Genomic DNA, 19,905 nt, shown 5'->3' with positions numbered 1-19,905 from the left:
GGTGGAGGGGCGGGTAGGAAATGAGCAAAGCGCCTGGGCTCCGCCTTTCTCCGCTGATTGGCGGGCGCGGGTGAGGTCACAATGGCCGGGTACGGGGCTCGAAGTTGCGACGTGAGGACGAGGGGGGAGAGCGCCGGGGGCGGGGGGAATGGGGTCAGGACTCCTGGGTTCCCTCCGCAGCTCTGGGGGGCGGGGGGGCTGGTGGGCTGGGAGCCAGGACTCCTGGGTTCTTTCCCCAGTTCTGGGAGGGAAGGGGGGGTCTGGTGGGTTAGAGCAGGGGCGGGCTGGGAGCCAGGACTCCTGGGTTCTCCCCGGCTCAGGCAGGCAGGCAGGCAGGTGGGGGGGGGGGGTCTAGTGGTTAGAGCGGAGGGGGAGCCTGGGAGCTAGGACTCCTGGGTTCTTTCTCCAGCTCGGGCAGGGAAGGGGAGTGGGGTCTAGTGGGTTAGAGCAGAAGGGGCTGGCAGCCAGGACTCCTGGATTCTCCCCAGTTCTGGGAGGGGAGTGGGGGATTCAGGTCACTGGAGGCAGATAGCACCAGTCCCTGTGTCTCAAGTCCTGTCCCCTTATCTTTGCCCTCCCCAGCACCATGCCACCGCCATGCCAGCACCGGTGTGGGGTGTGAGCCGCCAGGAGACGGGGACTCCCCCATTATTGTGCAGGCAGTCAGAATCACCCATGCCCAGACATGGCACCAAACTGGATTGGATCTGGCACCGGTCGGACTCTGAGCTCCCTCCGCCAGCTGCTCCTCCAGGCTGGGCCCCGGCACGTCCCCTGCGGGCGGAGAACCTCCTCCCAGGCTAGCAAATCCGACCCCGAGGGGCTGGGGTGGAAAAGGACCCAGCTCAAGAACAAGGCAGAGAAGCGGAGGAGACAGCGGGAGAGGCTGGAGTCCATTGAAGCCGGAGTGGCCCGGAGGCAGGAGGTAGGGGATGCTCTCCCCTGGCAGTCAGTGCTGGCCCCAGTGCAGTGCTAGGGGGCGCTGTGCTGCAGGGAATGGGGGGGGGCTCAGTAGGGCGCACTTTCCCCTCTCAGTCGGTGCTGACCCCAATGCCCTGTCTTGGGTGAAACTAAAGACCCCCTTTTAACTCCAGGAGAGGACATTGTTTTTCCTTTTCTGTGACCCTGCTTTGCAGAGTTGCTGGGCGCCTTCTATGCAGCTGCCCCACCCCAGAAGTGGCTGCATTTCAGCACTATGAGCGCAATACCTGCACAGTGTTGCTGTGGACTGTTTTCCCCTGGCAGCTCTACCCCAGAGGCGGCTGCATTTCAGTGCTACAAGATCAACCCCTGTGCAGTGTTGCTGGGGGCTGTTCCCCAGCTGCCCCACCCAAGAGATAGCTGCATTTCAGTTCAGAGCGACCTCCCCTATAAGTCTCCTCTGTGATAAATGTTATTCTGTAGCGCGGCAAAGCCAGATCTATGCAATCATCCCTAGTATGGAACCTGGTTCATACCCCAGCATCCTCTTGGGTGTATTTGGTTTTTCCCCAGGTACCTCAGGGGCAGGCTAAGGCGTGGGCTCCGAAAGACGTGGTTCTGTATGACATCCCGACGGCCGCCGGTCAGAAGAAAGGTATGATGGGAAAATGTAACCCCTCATGGACCCCCTCTGCCCCACAGCTGGCGTGAGAGCGTTCTGTGCAGGGTCCATCCGTCCGCAGCCTCGCTGTGTCTCTCCATTCCTTAGACCAGACACTGCCCCTGCCCCATAGAGACTTTGTTAGGGGCCTCTCTGTTCGTGGCTAACCGTATGCTGGGTCTCTCCCTAGACACTTCCGTGCCCCTGCCGGCTGCTTACAGCCCCCGCTACGTGGAAGCCGCGTGGTACGGGTGGTGGGAGAAGGAAGGATTCTTCAAACCAGAATATCAGGTAAAAACGTCCCACGGAATCAGAGTCCCACCCTTGACATGAGTGGTGACAGGGCTCAAAGCTGCACCAGGGGGCGCTGTGCTGCAGGGAGCGGGGCAGGGGGCGCTCTCCCGTCACAGTGCTGGCGTCAACGGTGCGCTAGGGGGCGCTGTGCTGCACGGAGCGGGGTAGGGGGGCTCAGCAGGGGGCGCTCCCCCCTCGCAGTGCTGACCCCAGGGCAGCACTAGGGGGTGTTGTGCTACAGGGAGCAGGGCGGGGGGCTCAGCAGGGTGGGGTCCCCCCTCACAGCGCTGGCCCCAGCTGTGCAGTCGGGGGCGCTGTGCTGGTTAAAACACCCTCTCTCTGTGTCTCAGAGCCGGCAGCCCCATAGGAAACCAGAAACCTTCTCCCTCTGCATCCCCCCACCCAATGTCACGGGGTCCCTGCACCTGGGCCATGCCCTCACGGTAGCCATCGAGGACTCGCTGGTGCGATGGTGAGTAGGGGCTCAGAGGGGTGGGGAATGGGCTATGGGGCCTTTCCCCTCTGGCCCCGGGGCGGGGCGCTGGCTGGCCCGGGGAGGGGTGGGTTGCGGCACACAGGGCCCGGCTGGTGGCTCGCCTACTTGTGTTGCAGGCGCAGGATGCAGGGCTGCCGGGTGCTGTGGGTGCCGGGATCGGATCATGCTGGAATTGCCACTCAGGTGAGACCAGAGGGGAAAGGGACCGGGCGCGTCTACATTGCTGGGGTCTAGCGCCTCCCCGAGCAGCCGCAGAGAGGGCAATGGAAGCATTAGTCCACCGGCATGGCTGCGTCGGCATGAGGGGTCAGGTCGGCAGAGCTACAGTGCTCCAGGGCGTGGGATTTTCACACCCCTGAATGATGGAGCTAAGTCAGCCAAAATTGTAGGTCGGGTTATGGTGGGTGTGTGCTGGAGGGAATCAACGCTGTGCATGGTGCTGAAATGCAGCCACCTCTGGGGTGAGGCAACGGGGGGGGGAACAGCCCCCAGCAACACTGCACAGGGATTGCTCTTGTAGCACTGACATGCAGCCACCTCTGGGGTAGGGCAGCTGAGGGTCTCGTGCTGTGTGTGTTCCTGCTCTGTGTGTGTCTCCCTCTCTCTGGTGACGCTCCCTTCTCGCCCGGCAGGCGGTGGTGGAGCGCAAGCTCTGGAAGGAGCGGGGCGCCCTACGGCAGGACCTGACGCGAGGGGAATTCCTCGCCGAGGTCTGGAAATGGAAAGAGGAGTGAGTACGGCTATGGCGTCGCCGGCCTGAGTCCGTGCTGGGCTTGGCGGGGGCAATAGGGGGCGCTGGGCTTCAGAGAGCGAGACAGGGGCTCGGTGGGGGGTGCTGGCCCCAGTGCCCCTGTGTGGCGCTAGGGGGCGCTGTGCTGCAGGGAGCAGGGCTGGGGCTCAGGAGGGGGCGCTCTCCCCTGGCAGCTAGTGCTGACCCCAATGACCGAGTGCGGCACTAGGGGGCGCTGTGCTGCAGAGAGCGGGCTGGCACTTTCCCTTGGCAGTCAGTGCTGTAAATCAGTGTTTCTTTCTCTGATCAGGAAAGGGGACGAGATCTTCCGACAGCTCAAGGCTCTGGGGGCGTCTCTGGACTGGGACCGAGTCTGCTTCACCATGGACGCTGTGAGTGTCTGATGTGCAAAGATGCCACTGTTCATGATCCAGGACTCCGGGGTTCTCTCCCCGGCTCTGGGAGGGGAGTGGGGTCTCTCTGGTTGGTCCCGAGACATGCCCACGCGAATGCAATTCCCTTCGCCCACCCAGGGGTTCTCAGCGGCTGTGGCAGAGGCGTTCGTGCGATTGCACGAGGACGGGCTGGTGTACCGCGAGCAGCGCCTGGTGAACTGGTCGTGCGCCCTGCACTCCGCCATCTCCGACGTGGAGGTGAGTGCGTGGTCTGGGGGGCAGTGCTGGGGATTGGGGGTGAGTTGTATCTTGGAGGGCTGTAGTTGGAGGAGACCAGTATGGTCCCACCACGAGTCTCGTGACGCAGTCTCTCCCCGGCAGGTGGAGACCCGGCAGCTCCGGGGTCGGACTCTGCTCCCTGTGCCCGGCTGCTCAGCCCCGGTGCCCTTTGGATTGATGTTCACCTTTTCCTACAAAGTGGATGGACAGGAGGGTGAGTTTCCAAGCTCAATACAGGTGGGTATGGCAGGTGTTCCCCAGCTGCCCCACCCCAGAGGTGGCTGCATTTCAGCGCTGGGTGAGCGATCCCTGTGCAGTGTTGCTGTGTGGGTTCCTCAGCAGCCCCGCCCCAGAGGTGGCTGCATCTCAGTGCCGGTGGGTGAGCGATCCCTGTGCTGTGTTGCTGTGTGACTCTTCCGCAGCGGCCCCACCCCAGAGGTGGCTGTGGTTTTTTTTCATGGTAATAATCCAGCCCCATACGGTCACCCTCTTTCTGTCTCTCCCTTGCCCTGACTCCGTGTCCGGGGAAGACGAGGAGCTCCCCGTGGCCACCACCCGCCCAGAGACGATGCTGGGGGACGTGGCCGTGGCCGTCCATCCCGACGACCCACGGTTCATGGTAAGGGGTGGAGAGGGGGGGTGTCGGGGATGAAGGGGGCAGGGTGTCTCGCAGGTGAGAGGTCATCTCCATGGAGACAGGGTGGAGCCACTTTGGGGCAGAGGAGAGTAAGTTGTCTCCTTGGAGAAAGGGGGTAGGGTTTGGGGGGAAGGCGGCATCCTCTCCATGGTGACAGGGAGTGGGTCTCATGGGGCAGACGGATGAAAAGTCATCTCCATGGAGACAGACTGGTGTCTCCTGAGAGACAGGGGCAGGGTCTCTTTGGGAGGAGAAGGGAGCTCATGGCTGTGGAGCAGAGGGTGTGGTCTCATGGGGAGGAAGGCAGAGTCATCACTATGGAGATGAAGTTCTTCATCATGGAGACTGTCGTCTCTGGAGTCGGGGCAGGCTCTCAGGAGGAGAAGGGAGGGTCATTGCCGTGGAGTTGGGGGGGTGGGGTATCCATGGAGTTTAAAGTGGGGGATCACTGGAAGTGTCGGGGCATAATGGATCTTGGCTTTGATTCTCCCTTTTTATTTTGACAGCACCTGCACGGCAAGTGGCTCCGGCACCCATTCACTGGGCGCCTCCTGGCCATCATCACGGACCCCCTGGTGGAGCGAGACGTGGGCACAGGTAAGCACCAGGCCCCTCAGCCTTATCAGGTCTCCGAGTTGTGCACTGGCTGGAAGGTGGCTATATTGGTGTCAGCAGTGGGATCCAGGTCTCAGAGGCTCTCCACTGTGCCCTTTGCAGGAGCCGTGAAGGTGACACCGGCTCACAGCCATGCCGACTACGAGCTGGGCAAGCAGCATGGGCTGCCCCTGGTCTCTGTGATCGGGGAGGATGGGGCCATGACAGCTGAGTGTGGAGACTGGCTCCAGGTAATGACACCCCTCAATCCTGACCCACAGCCCCCTGCTGTCCCAGCCCTGGACTCCCTCCCACCCCCTCATTTCTACTTGTGCCCCTCAGTCCCAAACCACAGCCCCTCTGTTTTACCCCTACTGCTCTGTTCCTTTCCAGGGCCTGAATCGCTTCGTGGCTCGCGAGAAAGTGGTGTCTGCCTTGAAGGAGAGAGGCCTGTACCGGGGTATGAAGGATCATGCCATGGTGCTGCCCCTCTGCAGGTAGTACACCCCCTTACCGATGGAGCATGGTGCGGGAGAGTGGAGGGGGTTCCGTAGGGGATGCCCTCCCCTTGCTGTCAGTGTTATCCCCAATGCCCCAGTGTGGCGCTTGGGGGCGCTGTGCTGCAGGGAGGGGGTAGGAAGTACCAGGATATTACAAATGGATCTATTTCTCTTTTTCCATCCTACAGTCGCTCCGGGGATGTGATTGAGAACCTGCTGAAGAGCCAGTGGTTTCTCCGTTGTGAGGGAATGGCCCAGAGAGCCCTGGAGGTGAGGGGTCCCCTAATGGCCGCTCCCGCATGGCCACCACTTAGCACAGGGAGTCCTGACTCCCAGCCCTCCCCTGCTCTAACCACTAGTTCACCTGACCTTGATTTAAGCCGTGATGGTGCCTTCTTATTGGACTGCACAAACCCCTGAGGCATAGGCTGTAAGAGTTAATCTTGCTCTGGATGGGATTTACAGAAGAATCTCCTGATGGTGTTTGGTGGCAGTAGTGGGATACAGGATTCTATCTTCTAACTTCCCTAGTTCTGGGGGCTGTAGTGCAGCTTGGTCTGTCTGCCCTCTTGGAGGTTCTGCTGTCCAAGACAGGTTAGCTCAGGGGTGGGCAAATTTTTTGGCCCGAGGGCCACATCTGGGTGGGGAAATTGCTTGCAGGGCCGGGGCAGGGGGGCGGAGTGCGGGGTGTGGGAGGGGGTGTGGTGTGCAGGAAGGGGCTCAGGGCAAGGGGTTGGGGAAGAGGAGGGGTGTGGGGGTGCAGCAGGGGGCTCAGGGCAGGGGTTTGGGGTGCAGCAGGGGGCTCAGGACAGGGAGTGGGGGTGCAGCAGGGGGCTCAGGGCAGGGAGTTGGGGTGCAGAAGGGGTTCAGGCTCCGGCTCGGCGCCGCTTACCGGGAGCTGCTCCGGGGTGGCAGCAGTGCCCACCGGGCCCAGGGCAGGCTCCCTGCCTGCTGGCCCCGGCCCCGGCACCGCACCGCTCCGGGAAGCGGCCGGCACCACGTCCCTGCGCGGCCCCTGGGGGTGGCAGGGTGCAGAGGGCTTCGCGTGTTTCCCTCTCCTGTGGGTACCTCCCCCGAAGCTCCCATTGGCCATGGTAATCTGTTCCTGGCCAATGAGAACTTTGGGGGAGGTACTCACAGGCAAGAGCAGCGTGCGGAGCGCTTTGCCGCCCCACCCCCAGGGGCTGCAGGGACGTGGTGTGGCCACTTCCCAGAGCGGCACAGCGCCACGGGGGTGGCAATCCCACGGGCTGGATCCAAAGCCCCGAGGGGCCGGATCCAGCTCGCGGGCCGTAGTTTGCCCACCCCTGGGTTAGCTCATCCGTCTCTGTCTCGCCCTTCAGGCTGTGGAGTCAGGGCGTCTGAAACTCACCCCGAAATTTCATGAGAAGAACTGGAGGACGTGGCTGTCCAACATCAGGTGAGGGGAGTTCTGCCCCACTCTAATCATTAGACCCTCCTCCCCCTCCAGAGCTGCAGATAGAACCCAGGAGTCCTGGTGTCCACCCCTACCTGCTGTTACCCACTAGACCCCATTCCTCTCCCAAAGTGGGGATAGAACCCAGGAGTCCTGATTCCCAGGCTCCGCGCCTCTCCTTTCTGGAGCAGGATCCATGTTTGTCTAGTTTGTTATTGTAGGGTTGCTCACAAACTGGCTTGTCAATAATTCAAGGGGAAGGCTGGCTCCTTAGCTCAATCTGGAATGGCTCTCTATCACCCCTTGTGGCCAACTGGGGAACTGGCATTAAACAAAACAACCTTATTGGCTTTGTTATTTGCTTTATTGTAGCGATTGGTGCATTTCCCGACAGCTGTGGTGGGGCCATCAGATTCCAGCCTATCAGGTCTCTGTCTCAGGGTCATGTGACTTAGGCAAGGTGAGATATTTGCTTATCTGGCATGTTATTGGCTGTGGGGGGAAGCTCCTGGCTATGCCAGCCCCAGCCTCTCCCAGCAGGGGGCGCTGTGGGGAGTCGGGGAGGGACGGGGGAAGCTCCTGGTTACTCAACAGGGGGGACTTTAGCTAACTTACTTGCATCTCTTGTCACGCATTTATTAACAGGATGGGAGTGATGCATTGTGGGTAGTGGGCAGGACAGAGGCGGAAGCCCGCAGAAAAGCATCAGGGATTTTGAAGAAACCAGAAGAGGAAATGGAGCTGGTGAGAGGTGAAGAGAAGGGCCTCTAGGGGATGACTCTGGCAAGGAAGGAGGGGGTAAAGCCTCAAGTGACAAATGGGGCAAAGCCCCAGAGCTTCTCACTTCCCCCGTGCACTCACTTTTCACCCCTGTCTGCTTCAGGACCTTCTTTTGGTGGTTGCAGTGGGATACACAAAATTTCAACCATTTGCATAGGCTGTTATCCAGAATGCTTGGCTTATTCCAGAGCAGGCCTTGGTGTCCCCATTCTGGAATGGGGGGAATGCCCTGTAATTTTGGGGGTGCTCCTGAGGGCAGATAAACCCGGAGTTGTTTCCTGTAGTGACCCCAACTTGTTTCATACCCAGAGAAATTGGGGTAGTGCCCTACCCTAAGGGAGGCAGGCGAGACCATGCAGAGATAAAGGAAACTACCCAATACTGAGGAAGTCGTTTGTTATTGTAGGGTCCCCAGGGTGCTGCTTCCTTTGCTAACCTACCAAGTCGCTCATTGGCCGATGCTCTGTGTTTGTGTCTCCAGATGCTGATGTCCTGGATACCTGGTTCTCTTCTGCTCTCTTCCCCTTCGCGGCCCTGGGCTGGCCCCGTAAGGTGAGCAACACAGAGAGCAAAGGGGACAGGTGGGATGCCGGGCTCGATGGGCCCATTGCTCTGCTCAGGGTTGGCTCACTCCTTCTCTTCCTCCCCCCGCAGGTTGGAGACCTCCAGGAATTCTACCCCAGCAGCCTCTTGGAGACGGGCAGCGACCTGCTCTTCTTCTGGGTGGCTCGGATGGTGATGCTGGGGGAGCAGCTGACCGGAGAGCTGCCGTTCTCCCAGGTATGCGGGGCAGGGACAGCCCAGGGCTGAGATAACAGGGGGGCCGTGGGTTGGGATCAAGGAGCGCCGGCAGAGCTATGGGGGGAACCCATGCCTGGGATAATGGGGTCTGCGGTTCTCTCTCTTTCCAGGTTTTCCTGCACTCCCTAGTGCGCGATGCCCATGGCCGGAAGATGAGTAAATCGTTGGGGAATGTTGTAGACCCACTGGACGTCATTCACGGGGCCTCCCTGCAGGTACCGCACCCGCCTCCCTCCCCGAGAGGCCCTACAACAACAAACTGACCCCTGCAGCATGCCAACAGAGCCCCAGAGAGACCCTGTGATGACAAACTGGGCCCTGCATCTCGTCCCCCACCCCAAGAGACCCTACAATAACAAACAAGAACCTGCATTTCCCGCCCCCCTCAAGAGAGACCCTACTATAACAAACTGGACCCTGCATTCCACCCCCAGAGAGACCCTGCAATGAAAAACAGGGCCCTGCATTTACCCGCCCCCCACACCCTCCCGCCAAGAGAGACCCTACAGTAACTGGCCTCTGCATATCTCTCTCCACCACCCCTACCATTCAGAAAAAACCAAACAACACAACATCCGTGCTCCAGGCACCCCTATAATACCAAACTGGCTCTCCCAGCCCCTCCAGGAGACCCTACAGTAACAAACTGACCTACACTCACCAGAGACCCTACAAAAACACATCCCTCCCCGTCACGCCTGCCCCTGATGAGGCTCTCTCCTCGTTGCAGGATTTGCAGGGGAGGCTGCGAGATGGGAACCTGGACCCCCGAGAGGTGGCCATCGCTGTGGAGGGACAGGTGGGTCCTTCCCCTCCATCGTCCTGCCCCACTGACCCCCTTCCCCCGTTCCCGTCAGTCAACTCCTCCCCTTCATATCATCACCCTTCCATTCCAGAGACGAGACTTCCCCCAGGGGATCCCCGAATGCGGCACTGACGCCTTGAGATTCGCGCTGTGCTCCCATCGAGTCCAAGGTGAGGGCAGGTGCCTTTCCCCTCTAGGGGGCGCTAGCTCTGACACTGCCTCGGGTTGGGGGACTGGCTTGCTCAGAGAATGGGACATGGGGCCTTTCTCCTCTAGGGAGCACTGGCTCTGATCCAGCCCCAGGGCAGGGCACTGGCTGGATCGGGGCCTGGGATCAGGGCTTTTCCCTACTTCTCTATGTTGCCCCCAGGGGACGACATTAACCTGGACGTGGCCACGGTGCTGAGCTCCCGGCACTTCTGCAACAAGGTGTGGAACGCCGTTCGATTTACTCTGGGGGCCCTGGGAGAAGGGTTTGCCCCACGGACCCCGGAGGAGGTAATGGGGTGTTTCGGGGGTGGGGAGGAGTTACAAGCAGCATTGGTTCCCTCTGCTGGCTGTGGGTGGAACTCCAGGGGTCAGTATAATGGGGAGGAGGGGGCACAGGGTACCAATGGCTCCTTCTGCTGGGCACATGTGGTATTGCAGGGGGTAGTATAACGGGTGAACATGGATGTATCTGGCACGGTCTGCTGGGTACAAGGTGCATGGCAGGGAGGTGGGGAAATACTGGGTCTGTGTGGTGCCCTCTGCTGGGCGTGGGTGGTATTGCAGGGAGGCAGCAATGAGCCCCAGAGATTTCTGTAACTCGGGCTGGAGTCAATCCTCTATCCCTGCCAGGTCAGCCCCAGCTCCCCCATGGACCGATGGATCCTTAGCCGTCTCTACCACACTGCAGTGGACTGCGGCCAGAGGTTCGGGGAGTACGAGCTGCATTTGGTCACATCCACCATCCACCACTTCTGGCTGCACAACTTCTGCGATGTCTACTTGGTGAGTGAGTGTCTGTTCTCCTCTGGTCTGGATGGGAATCCTGCCTGCCCGGCTCTGCGTAGGGAGTTTTGTTCAATCTCGCCCTAGCCCCTGTTTCTGCCTGTTTATAAAAATATATGCTCAAAAAGAAGCAGATCAGGATTGAGGGGCCTGGGAGGCCTGTGGGTCAGGATTGAGGGGTACAGGTAGACCGGGGTGGGGGGATACCAAATGAGATGTCCCAGTGTCTTGGTCCCATCTATGAGATCCTTTGTTTATCCTTCCAACCTACCTATCTCACCCATCATCCAGTCTTCCACCCAACTTTCTAACATACCCACCCCAATGTAGCCATCCGACCGTCCGTCCAACCCAACGTAGCCATCTGACCATCCGTCCAACACAGGCCAACCCATCATGTCCAACCACCTGTCCCACCTATCTAACCCATCCATCCAACACAACCTATCCACCCTACCGCCTAAGCTATCACCACCCTGATATACGGCCTCTCCCTCCCTTGGCAGGAGTCGGTGAAGCCCGTGTTGCGGAGCAAGGATCAATCCCGGATCCTGCAGACCCACCAGACGCTCCTCAGCTGCGCCGACCTGGGCCTGCGCCTCCTCTTGCCCTTCATGCCCTACCTGGCGGAGGAGCTGTGGCAACGGCTCCCCAAGCCGGTTGCGGACTCTGCTCCCAGCATCTGCGTGGCCAGATACCCCAGTGCTGAGCAGCTGGTGGGTGAGCTCTGGGCGCCGAACGGGAAGGGGTGGCTCAGTGGAGAGGGGTTGGGACCTGGGGGTTCTGAGTTCAGTTCCAGGGACTGTCTCTCCCTGTGTGTCTGGCCAGCGCCCGGCCCAACGGGGTCCTGATCTCAGCTGGGGCAGGGACTGTCTCTCCCTGTGTGTCTGGCCAGCGCCCGGCCCAACGGGGTCCTGATCTCAGCTGGGGCAGGGACTGTCTCTCCCTGTGTGTCTGGCCAGCGCCTGGCCCAACGGGGTCCTGATCTCAGCTGGGGCAGGGACTGTCTCTTACTGTGTGTCTGGGCAGTGCCCGGCACAACCCATGGTCTTTGCTAGCAATAGGTACAAAGAGGTTGGGGTGTTTGGGCGTGGGGGCGAAACACTGGTTTGTTTTTGTGGGGTTGCTTATAACACTTGATATTTACTATCAGTAGATCCACAGAGCTATGAGCTGGCACCGGTTGGTTATTGTAAAGTTGCCAGGCACGTGTAGATCCGGAGAAGAAGGAGCCAATGCTGGTTTGTTATTGTAGGGTTGACCATAATCTCCTGGACTTTAAGAGCAGGAGAGAGCCCTTTGGGGGTGAGAGGTGCTGGTTTGTTACTGTAGGGTTGCTCATGAACAGCCAGCCCTGGACTCCAGTAGGACTTGTGGGAAGCAGCCTTAGGCAGCGCTGCTTCCTGGTGGGGCATGTCGGAAACCACTGAATTCCCTTCTCTTCGCTGCAGGCCCATTGGTGTCGCCCCGCGGATGAGGACGACTTCCTGCTGGCGCAGGAAGTGGTGCGGGTGGCGCGCGCCCTGAGGGTGACCTACCGGCTGACGAGAGCCCGGCCGCCCGGTGAGCAGGGGGGATCCCTGCCCATAGGGGCAGGAGGGAGTTCATGCCCCATGGCCTCTGGCTGAGCTTGCCAATGACAGGCACTGGTTAGTGCCACCTGGGCTGGGTGGGTGTTTAGGAACCTGGCTAAATTGCCTCGTCCCTACAGGACACGGGGGTGGGGGTGTGTTGGGGTGCAGCCCATAGGGGACTTCAATTCCCAGCATGCACTGGGAGAACAGCCTCATCCCATTGGCTGCCACCCTGGCTCTAGCACAGGAGTTCTCATTGCATGGGGGGGTTGCGAGCTGTCCTCCTCCACCCTAAAGCCCGCTTTGCATCCAGCATTGATAATGGTGTTGAATATATAAAAAAGTGTGTTTAATTTATGAGGGGGGTCGCACTCAGAGGTTTGCTGTGTGAAAGGGGTCACCAGTACAAACGTTTGAGGACTACTGCCCTAGCACCATCATGTCCACCAGATGGGATGGGTGTGGCCTGTGGGGGGACTACAATTCCCAGAATGCACTGGGAGGAGAGCCTTAGCTTCATTGGTTCTAGCCTTATCTTGTGTGATTGCCCCATATGGGTAAGATGGTGGCTGTGCCCCACTGTGGGAGACTGCAATTCCCCAGCATGCACTGGGAGAGCAACCTTTCCACATTGGCCCCCAACCTGGCTCTAGCCCTGTTTGGTCCCTCCAACGCGGTGGGTATGGCCAATCAGGACTACAATTCCCAGCATGCCTTGGGAGGGCTGCCCTGCCCCATTGGCTGATGGGCTCTCTCTCTCTCTGTCCCTGCAGTCTACCTGGTGTGCTCAGAGCCAGCTGCCCACAGGGTGTACGAGGAATATAGGGAGCCCCTGCAAACCCTGTCCCTGGCTGGCTCTCTGGAGCTTCGCCCCTCCTCCAAGGGGGCGGAGCCTCCTGTAGGCTGGGTGCGGGGGAGAGTGAACGACCACACTGAGATCTATATGGACCTGCAGGTAAGAGCCAGACACAAACTTCAGGCATCAGGGCAGGTGGGATGGAGGGCAGGGGGTCAGGACTGGATAGTGTTGCTCAGTGAGATGCATTGTGGGAGAGGTTATGGCTTCCTCTGGCCATTGCAACAGGTGGGATACTGGGCTAGATGGGCCCGTGGCTCTAATCTGGGGTGGCAGGGAAGGATCCCAGGCTAGATGGGTCCCTGGGACCTTGCGTTTGGTGATGGGTTAGAGGAGGCCGGGGAGCAGTGTTCAGAGATCAGGGGCCCGTTGGGGAGAAGGCACAGAGCTGGTCAGGAATGTCCTGATGGTGAGACAACTCAGGCTCCAGTTCCCATTGCCTAGGGGGTTAACTAGGCTCTTGGCTTGAGGTTGCACCACATCCCTCGAGGAAATTATTTCCCTAGTGGGACTGTGGCTAATTGCCGTAATGGGTATACTCTGAGATTGAACCTGGGATCTGAAAAATCCATCCTCAAGCCCTTCTGCTAAAGGACTCCTCCCCGCGCACCACTAAACTGTGGTGTTGGCAGCAGGATGCTATACCCACTGTCACCTCTAGAGGATGACATGGTCACACATTAACCAGGGTGTCCGTCCTATTCCTGGAAGGGTCCGTTATACCCAGTGTCACCACTAGAGGGTGACATGATCACGCACGTTTAACGCTTGTATTACTCTACACCTGGCCGTTTCTTATCATCCTTTCCCGACAATCCCAGGGGCTGGTTGACCCCGAGGCAGAGCTCCCCAGGCTAGCGTCCCGTAAGAAGAAGCTGGAGCACCAGATCTTGGAGCTCACAGCACGGACCCAGGCATCTGGCTACCAGGAGAAGGTCTCGCTGAGAGCCCTGGCAGAGTGTCAGCAGAAGGTGATGGATGGCAGTGGCTGGTGGGGTTTATGTCTGGTTGAAATGCTTTTAAAATATTTATTCAATGGGGAAAAAAAGCCTTTTTCCTACATTCACATTTTCACCTTTTTGATTATTATTTTATGACTATTGGGGGGGCGGGGGAGTTGAATTTTTTAAAGCAAAACATTTTTCCTGAAAATTTTGCTTATCTTTAATCAAAACTTTCTCTTTGCTTTCCCCAAGTTTCAAAAGTAACAATTTTTTTTCGATACCCATTTGTTTTAAATATTTCCAGTGGATTTTTTTTTAACCCCACCCTGTGATTTCAACGGACTCAGATGAATAAAAGAAACCATTTGAGAGATTTCTTAGGAAATGAGAAACGAACACATTCGATTTTAAACCAGGCAAAAAGGGCAAGAAAAACCATTTTTGAATTTTCAAAATTTCTTAGGCAACCGTTTTTCTTCTGTATGTATGAGAGAGAGAGAGAGGCTTGATCCAGCTGTTGGGGGGTGTGTTGCGAGCGCATATATTCCTCTGTGTGTGTATACGTGTGTACATATTTTACCGTGTGTATGCGTAAGTGTATTTTCCATTCCAGCACTAGAGGGGAGTGTGTGATCCTATTTTAGCCACTGGGGGGTGACCTTGAGAGAGAATTTGGAAGGGTGTCCATGCGCCCATGTACAAATAACAGGTGAATTTGGAGGTAGGGTGGATATGGGTGTATGTGTGTGTGTTGATCCCCATGAAGAGTGAATTTGGAGGTGGGGGGGTGTCAGGGTTTGGGGGGGTGGGTGTCAGCGATGGAGGACGTGACTACGTTGATCAGATCTGGATTCCCCTCTCCCTCCCCCCGGTAGATTTCCTCTCTCCGGACTGAGCTGGCGCAGCTGAATCAGGCCCTGGAGAGCTTCGGCCGCATGGCAGCAGGGTTGGGAACACCTCCATCAGCGGCTGTTGAATGAGTCACCTCTGGGCAAACTGGATCCATCGCTGCTGGATGTGGAAGGGACCCAGGCGATCGGGCAGCCAGAGGCCGGGCTCCAATGCTGAGGATCAACGTGGCTGAGATGCGAAGAGTCTTGAAGGCATGTAGGGGGCCAGCTGCAGGGGGTCACTCGTGCTGCAGAGCAGGACTGTGGGTGCGAAGTACCAGAGCACAGGTGCAGACTGCTCTCCCCTGGCCACCAGGGGTCACACTCGTGCCACGGATGGTGCAAACAAGCCAATTTCTAAGGGGCAGAGGAAACTGACCTGTCTGGGTGCTGGAACATCCCTTGTCCCCCTCTAACCTCAGGGCAGGGCTCACTTACCTCTAGGGGGTGCCGTGACCCTCAGGCTCTGCTGCTCCCCCCCCCCCCCCCCCAGGGCAATTCAGACTGAATGACCTCTGGGCTTGGATTTCCCACAGGATCCACCCCAGAATCAGCTTCTGTTTGTCAAACCAGGCGCATCCCGGTGGGCAGATGTCACGGATCTATAGCACATTCATCTCTAATGGCTCTGGCTTTTATGGAAATGAGGCGGGGCCCCTCGGGCTTCTGGGAAAATAAGCCAGCGGATCGGTGGGGAAGTTGGGTCACCCATTAAAACTGATGGGGAACTAATCTGCTCTCTGAGGTCTGAGCTTCTTTTATAGCGTAGCCTGAAGACACAAGCCTGTGTGTGTGTGTGTTGTGGTTGTCACCTGGGCTTTTGATTGTGTATGTATTATATTGATGTGATCGCCCCATTTCAAAAAAAATATATTGGAACTGGAAAAGGTACAGAGAAGGGGCAACAAAAATGATTAGGGGTATGGAACAGCTTCCATCAGAGGAGAGATTAATAAGACTTGGACTTTTTAGCTTGGGAAAGAAATGACTAAGGGGGGGGATATGACTGAGGTTAATAAAATCGTGACTCATGTGGAGAAAGTAAATAAGGAAGTGTTATTTACTCCTTCTCATAACACAAGAACAAGGGGTCACCTAATGACATTAATAGGCAGCAGGTTTAAAACAAACAAAAGGAAGTATTTCTTCACACAACGCACAGTCAACCTGTGGAACTCCTTGCCAGAGGATGTTGTGAAGGCCAAGACTTTAACATGGTTCAAAAAAGAACTAGATAAGTTCATGGAGAACAGGTCCATCGATGGCTATTAGCCAGGATGGGCAGGGATGGTGGCCCTAGCCTCTGTTCGCCAGAGACTGAGAGTGGCCGACAGGGGATGGATCACTTGATGATTCCCTATTCTGTTCATTCCCTCCGGGGCACCTGGCATTGGCCCTGTTGGAAGACAGGATCCTGGGCTAGATGGACCTTTGGTCTGACCCACTGTGGCCGTTTTTATGCCGAGACCTGCAGGCTACAGTGCGGGGGGGCGCTACCTCTTCAGACAGCAGCACGATATAACTATTGTTGTGTATGAAAGGGGGTGTGTCTCCTTATGTGTTGTCACCTAGCCGCTGCCCCTGTGTACAGCATACTAGACCCACCACTAGGAGAGGATCCCCATTAGGTCAAACAGAGATGTGGGAGTTCTGGCTGGGAAGCATCAGGATTCTAATCCTGGCTCCCCAGTCCAAGGTTGTTACAGATGGGGAAAGTGAGGCACAGAGTGGCTAAAGGACATGCCCATGGTCACACAGGGAGTCGGTGGAAGAGCTGGGGATTGAACCTGGGTCTCTGGAGTCTCAGCCTAGCAGGGCAACTGCACTGGGTAAATAGGTGTGAGCTGGAGAAGTAATATAAGTGTCAGTGGGCTAATAGGACAAGGATGGGTTTGGAGTTAAGGCACCTGAGTGGGATTCAGAAGATCTGGGTTCAATTCCCACCTTTGGCAGTGTGTGTGTCTGAGTCACTGCATTGCTCTGTGCCTGAATTTCCCCTGCCTCTTTGTGGCAGGGACTGTCTCGCGCTATTTGTCTCTGGGCAGCGCCCGGCACACCGGTGCCCTGATTTCAGCTGGGACCTCTGGGTGCTACCATAATACACATAAGAATATTGGATGAAACTGATTCAACACAGTATATCCTCCTAGCAATGGCTCTTTCCAGACCAGATCCAAGGCCCCTTGGCAGGGAGTGTTGTGGGGGCTGACTCGGCTCTGGGAATATACTCGGGGTTGCTCATCTGGAGGTCGGCTCTTGGCACTTAGAAAGGCAATGAGTTAATTAGAAGGGCAACAGCCAGATTCACAGGGGATTCAGGACTCCTGGGCTCCACTCAGAGGGGAGTGGGGGCTACTGGGTTAGGGCAGGGGACTTGAGGGTTATGAGATCAGGCCACTGGCTTATGACGTGGTGGGAAGCAGAGTTGCTAATGATCGTGTTTGAAACTGATCAGTAGACCGGAGAAATTGACCTGGATATCTATTCTGGAGCAGCTCCCTGAGTCGGCAGTAATCTGGAATAAAAATCATTTTATACTGGAATAATTACAGTGCTCAAACTCCTACTAATGCAACCATTACAATACCCACAAACACACTGATGCTGTAACCCAGTGGTTCTCAACCTGTTTATCATTGTGGGCTGCATGTGTTACCTGGACCACAGGTTGAGAACCACAGCGTGCTCCCCTCAACCTGCCCCACAGACCCCTATGCCCAGCACCTCCCACCCAGAGACTCCTCCACAGCGTGAGGCCAGGAGCAGAGCCCTGGGCAGGGGACCGGGCAGCAGGAAACCCGGAACCTGCCATGCGGGACCGAGCAGCAGCCCTGACCCTGGACCTAGGGAAGCCCTGTGGCAGCCCCCGACCCTGCTGGGCCGGCTGGCAGCCTTTAGCACAGAGCTGGGCTGCAGCTGTGTGCTCACTGGGCCTCGGGTTGAGAACCACTGCTCTAACCACTCCCCTCCCAGAGCCAGGGGTGGAACCCAGGAGTCCTGATGCCCAGCCCAGGTGCGCTAGCCACTAGACCTCACTCCCCTCCCAGAGCTGGGGTTAGAACCCAGGAGTCCTGGACACCCCCTCACCCCGCACTGCCGCTCTTGGTTTATCTTTATTAATCTAAACAGGCTGATTTGCAGACGTAACTCCACCTGCAAGATTCCAGGAAGTGGCTGGGCCTGAAGGAGCTCAGCCCTCTTGCAAGTTTCTGTTTCTCTTGTGCGCCATGGCAGTTGTTCACCCCGTGGAAGCTCTGGAAGATGACCTGGCCTGTCCCATCTGCTTGGATTCCTTCCAAGACCCCGTACTCCTGACCTGCGGGCACAATTTCTGCCAGGCCTGCATCACCCAGGTCTGGAAAGGACTGGAAGAAAACGTCTCCTGTCCCAAGTGCGGGAAGAGATTCCAGGAGAGGCATTGGCACCCAAACCCCCAGTTGGGGAAGGTGGTGGAGAAAGCCAGGAAGCTGAGGTGGGGGGCAGAGGGCAGCATGTGCCAGAGGCACAAGGAGAGGCTCAAGCTGTACTGTGAGGAGGATCAGGCCCTGATCCGCATGGTGTGTGACAGATCGAAGGAGCACAGGGCTCACAGGGTGGCTCCCCTCGAGGAGGCCGCCCAGGAGTACAAGGTAACGGGCTCGAACACAGGGCACTTGGAGCAGTGGGGCTGGGAGGGGAGAGGCCTCCATGAATGGCAGGGAGGGGAGTGCGGGGGTAGAACCCAGGAATCCTGGCTCCCACAGCCTGGAACCAGTAATAGAGCCAAAGAGTTGTCCTTTTTCTGCTCTAAGCACAACCCCACCCCTGTCCAGGAGCTGGGGCTAGAACCCAGGAGTCCTGACTCCCAGTCCCCACTGCTCTAACCCACTAGACCCCACTCCCCTCCCAGAGGAGTCCTGAATCCTCTCTCCGTGAGCCAAACCCTGATTTCCTACTCCCAGCTTACCCCTCCACAACAAGCCATCCTTTTGCCGTTGTTGATAGGGCCAATTTCAAAGGCACCTGCAGATTCTGAAAGATGAGAGCTTCAGCCAGGAGGCCTTCACCATCAGCGAAGGGAGAAGGCTGGATATGCTGCTGGTAAGTTCTTTTTCCCCATCCCCTGGGCTTCCCTTGGGGTTCCCCATGCACTTTGCTGATGCAACACCATCTCATGTCCCCCTCTAGTGGCTGGTCCTCATAGAAGGCAATAACCTACTACTGCTTATCGGTACTACGGCCAGAGCTACAGAGTCAGTCTCTCTCTTTCTGGCCCAATAACTATTTATTCATGCCAGAAGTTCTCAACTGTGTTCTGTGGACCACCAGTGGTCCACGAGCTCCATTCAGGTGGTCCGTGGATAGTTTTCCTCTAAGGTGCACACCTGGGAAGCCGCACACGAGAGAATGAAGGGCCACCCACCTAATTAGTGGAGCCGCAATGTCACTTTGGCTTGTTCAAAGCAGCGTTTGGGAATCCCCCATTCTGTGGGGAATTTCAGAACACCAGTTTTTGTTTTGATTTGGAAATAATTTTCTTTTTTAATTTTGGAATTTCTCGTGCAACAGGAATTCCAGTTCTGGCCACTTCCTAGGGTGTGGACTGATTCTGAATGGCATCAGGACTGTTCTACTGGATGGGGACGGGCTCTGAAGGGGAAGTGGGGGTGTTGTGCTGTCAACGGATTGGCTATGAAGGGGAAGGAGCCATTGTGCTGTCCGTGGACTAGCTCTGAAGGAGGAGGGGGCTGTTATGCTGTATATGGACTGGGTCTGAAGGGGAAGGGGGCAGCTCTGCTGTATATGGACTGGCTCTAAATGGCATGAGGGCTGTTATGCTGTATATGGACTGGGTCTGAAGGGAAGGGGACTGTTGTTCTGTATATAGACTGGCTCTGAAAGGAAAGGGGGCTGTTGTGTTGTGTATGGACTTACTTCAATTCTCCCCTGCCCCTGCAGAGATCCTGACCCTGGATGCCGCCTCTGCTCACCCTGGCCTGGTGGTGGCCCCAGACCGGCACAGCGTGTGGCATGGGAACAGCTGGGGCTGCCCGCCCAGCGACCACCGCAGATTCTTCCCGGCCCCCTGCATCCTGGGCTCTGAGGGCTTCTCCTCCGGCTGGCACCGCTGGGAGGTGGAGGTGGGGGGCAAGGATGGCTGGGCGGTGGGGGTGGTGAGGGAGTCTGTGAGCAGGAGGGACCCCACGGAGCTGCAGCCCCAGCACGGGGTGTGGGCTGTGGAGCTGGGACGGTACGTGCTCTGTCCCCTGTTCCGATGGTCACCAGCCCCGAGCCAAAGGCCCCCCAGGATCCAGGTTTGTCTGGACTATGAAGGGGGGCGGGTGGCATTCTACGACGC

General features: G+C 57.6%; 2 protein-coding genes across 5 annotated transcripts; both read left to right on the top strand.

The window, feature by feature from the left end:
- Positions 1-51: 51 nt before the first annotated feature.
- Positions 52-15,299, top strand: VARS2 (valyl-tRNA synthetase 2, mitochondrial). Of its 4 annotated transcripts, XR_013347897.1 has the most exons (31): positions 71-111; positions 583-925; positions 1,495-1,576; positions 1,773-1,873; positions 2,227-2,348; positions 2,489-2,555; positions 3,005-3,102; positions 3,413-3,494; positions 3,636-3,755; positions 3,879-3,990; positions 4,307-4,395; positions 4,920-5,010; positions 5,131-5,258; positions 5,401-5,504; positions 5,696-5,777; positions 6,851-6,927; positions 7,297-7,384; positions 7,570-7,675; positions 8,186-8,256; positions 8,359-8,484; positions 8,616-8,720; positions 9,236-9,304; positions 9,402-9,480; positions 9,681-9,808; positions 10,151-10,303; positions 10,810-11,019; positions 11,755-11,866; positions 12,651-12,832; positions 13,555-13,704; positions 14,553-14,780; positions 15,104-15,299. XR_013347897.1 is itself a non-coding variant. In XM_077833459.1 (30 exons), the coding sequence occupies exons 2-30, from the start codon at positions 686-688 to the stop codon at positions 14,655-14,657; spliced, it is 3,279 nt and encodes a 1,092-aa protein (XP_077689585.1). In that variant the 5' UTR covers positions 52-89; positions 583-685; the 3' UTR covers positions 14,658-15,299. The 4 variants fall into 4 exon arrangements, 2 of the variants coding, with proteins under 2 accessions (XP_077689585.1, XP_077689584.1); XM_077833459.1 differs by having other exon boundaries at positions 52-89; positions 14,553-15,299; XM_077833458.1 differs by having other exon boundaries at positions 14,553-15,299.
- Positions 15,300-17,758: 2,459 nt separating this feature from the next.
- On the top strand, positions 17,759-19,636 carry LOC144274617 (zinc finger protein RFP-like). Its single transcript, XM_077833599.1, has 3 exons — positions 17,759-18,196; positions 18,552-18,647; positions 19,506-19,636. The coding sequence occupies exons 1-3, from the start codon at positions 17,795-17,797 to the stop codon at positions 19,512-19,514; spliced, it is 507 nt and encodes a 168-aa protein (XP_077689725.1). The 5' UTR covers positions 17,759-17,794; the 3' UTR covers positions 19,515-19,636.
- The last annotated feature ends 269 nt before the right edge of the window (positions 19,637-19,905 follow it).

Source organism: Eretmochelys imbricata, chromosome 14, assembly GCF_965152235.1.
Source record: "Eretmochelys imbricata isolate rEreImb1 chromosome 14, rEreImb1.hap1, whole genome shotgun sequence".
In the NCBI taxonomy this organism is placed as follows: Eukaryota; Metazoa; Chordata; order Testudines; family Cheloniidae; genus Eretmochelys; species Eretmochelys imbricata.
This window is presented reverse-complemented; position numbering and strand designations above follow the sequence as displayed.

Bases quoted from the DNA above. Each gene is read 5' to 3' on its own strand.
- VARS2 (XM_077833459.1), top strand. From the start codon at position 686: ATGGCACCAAACTGGATTGGATCTGGCACCGGTCGGACTCTGAGCTCC. The intron at 3,495-3,635 runs GTGAGTGTCTGA...TCGCCCACCCAG, and splicing joins TCTGCTTCACCATGGACGCT to GGGTTCTCAGCGGCTGTGGC. The intron at 8,257-8,358 runs GTGAGCAACACA...CTCCCCCCGCAG, and splicing joins CCCTGGGCTGGCCCCGTAAG to GTTGGAGACCTCCAGGAATT.
- LOC144274617 (XM_077833599.1), top strand. From the start codon at position 17,795: ATGGCAGTTGTTCACCCCGTGGAAGCTCTGGAAGATGACCTGGCCTGT. The intron at 18,197-18,551 runs GTAACGGGCTCG...CGTTGTTGATAG, and splicing joins AGGCCGCCCAGGAGTACAAG to GGCCAATTTCAAAGGCACCT.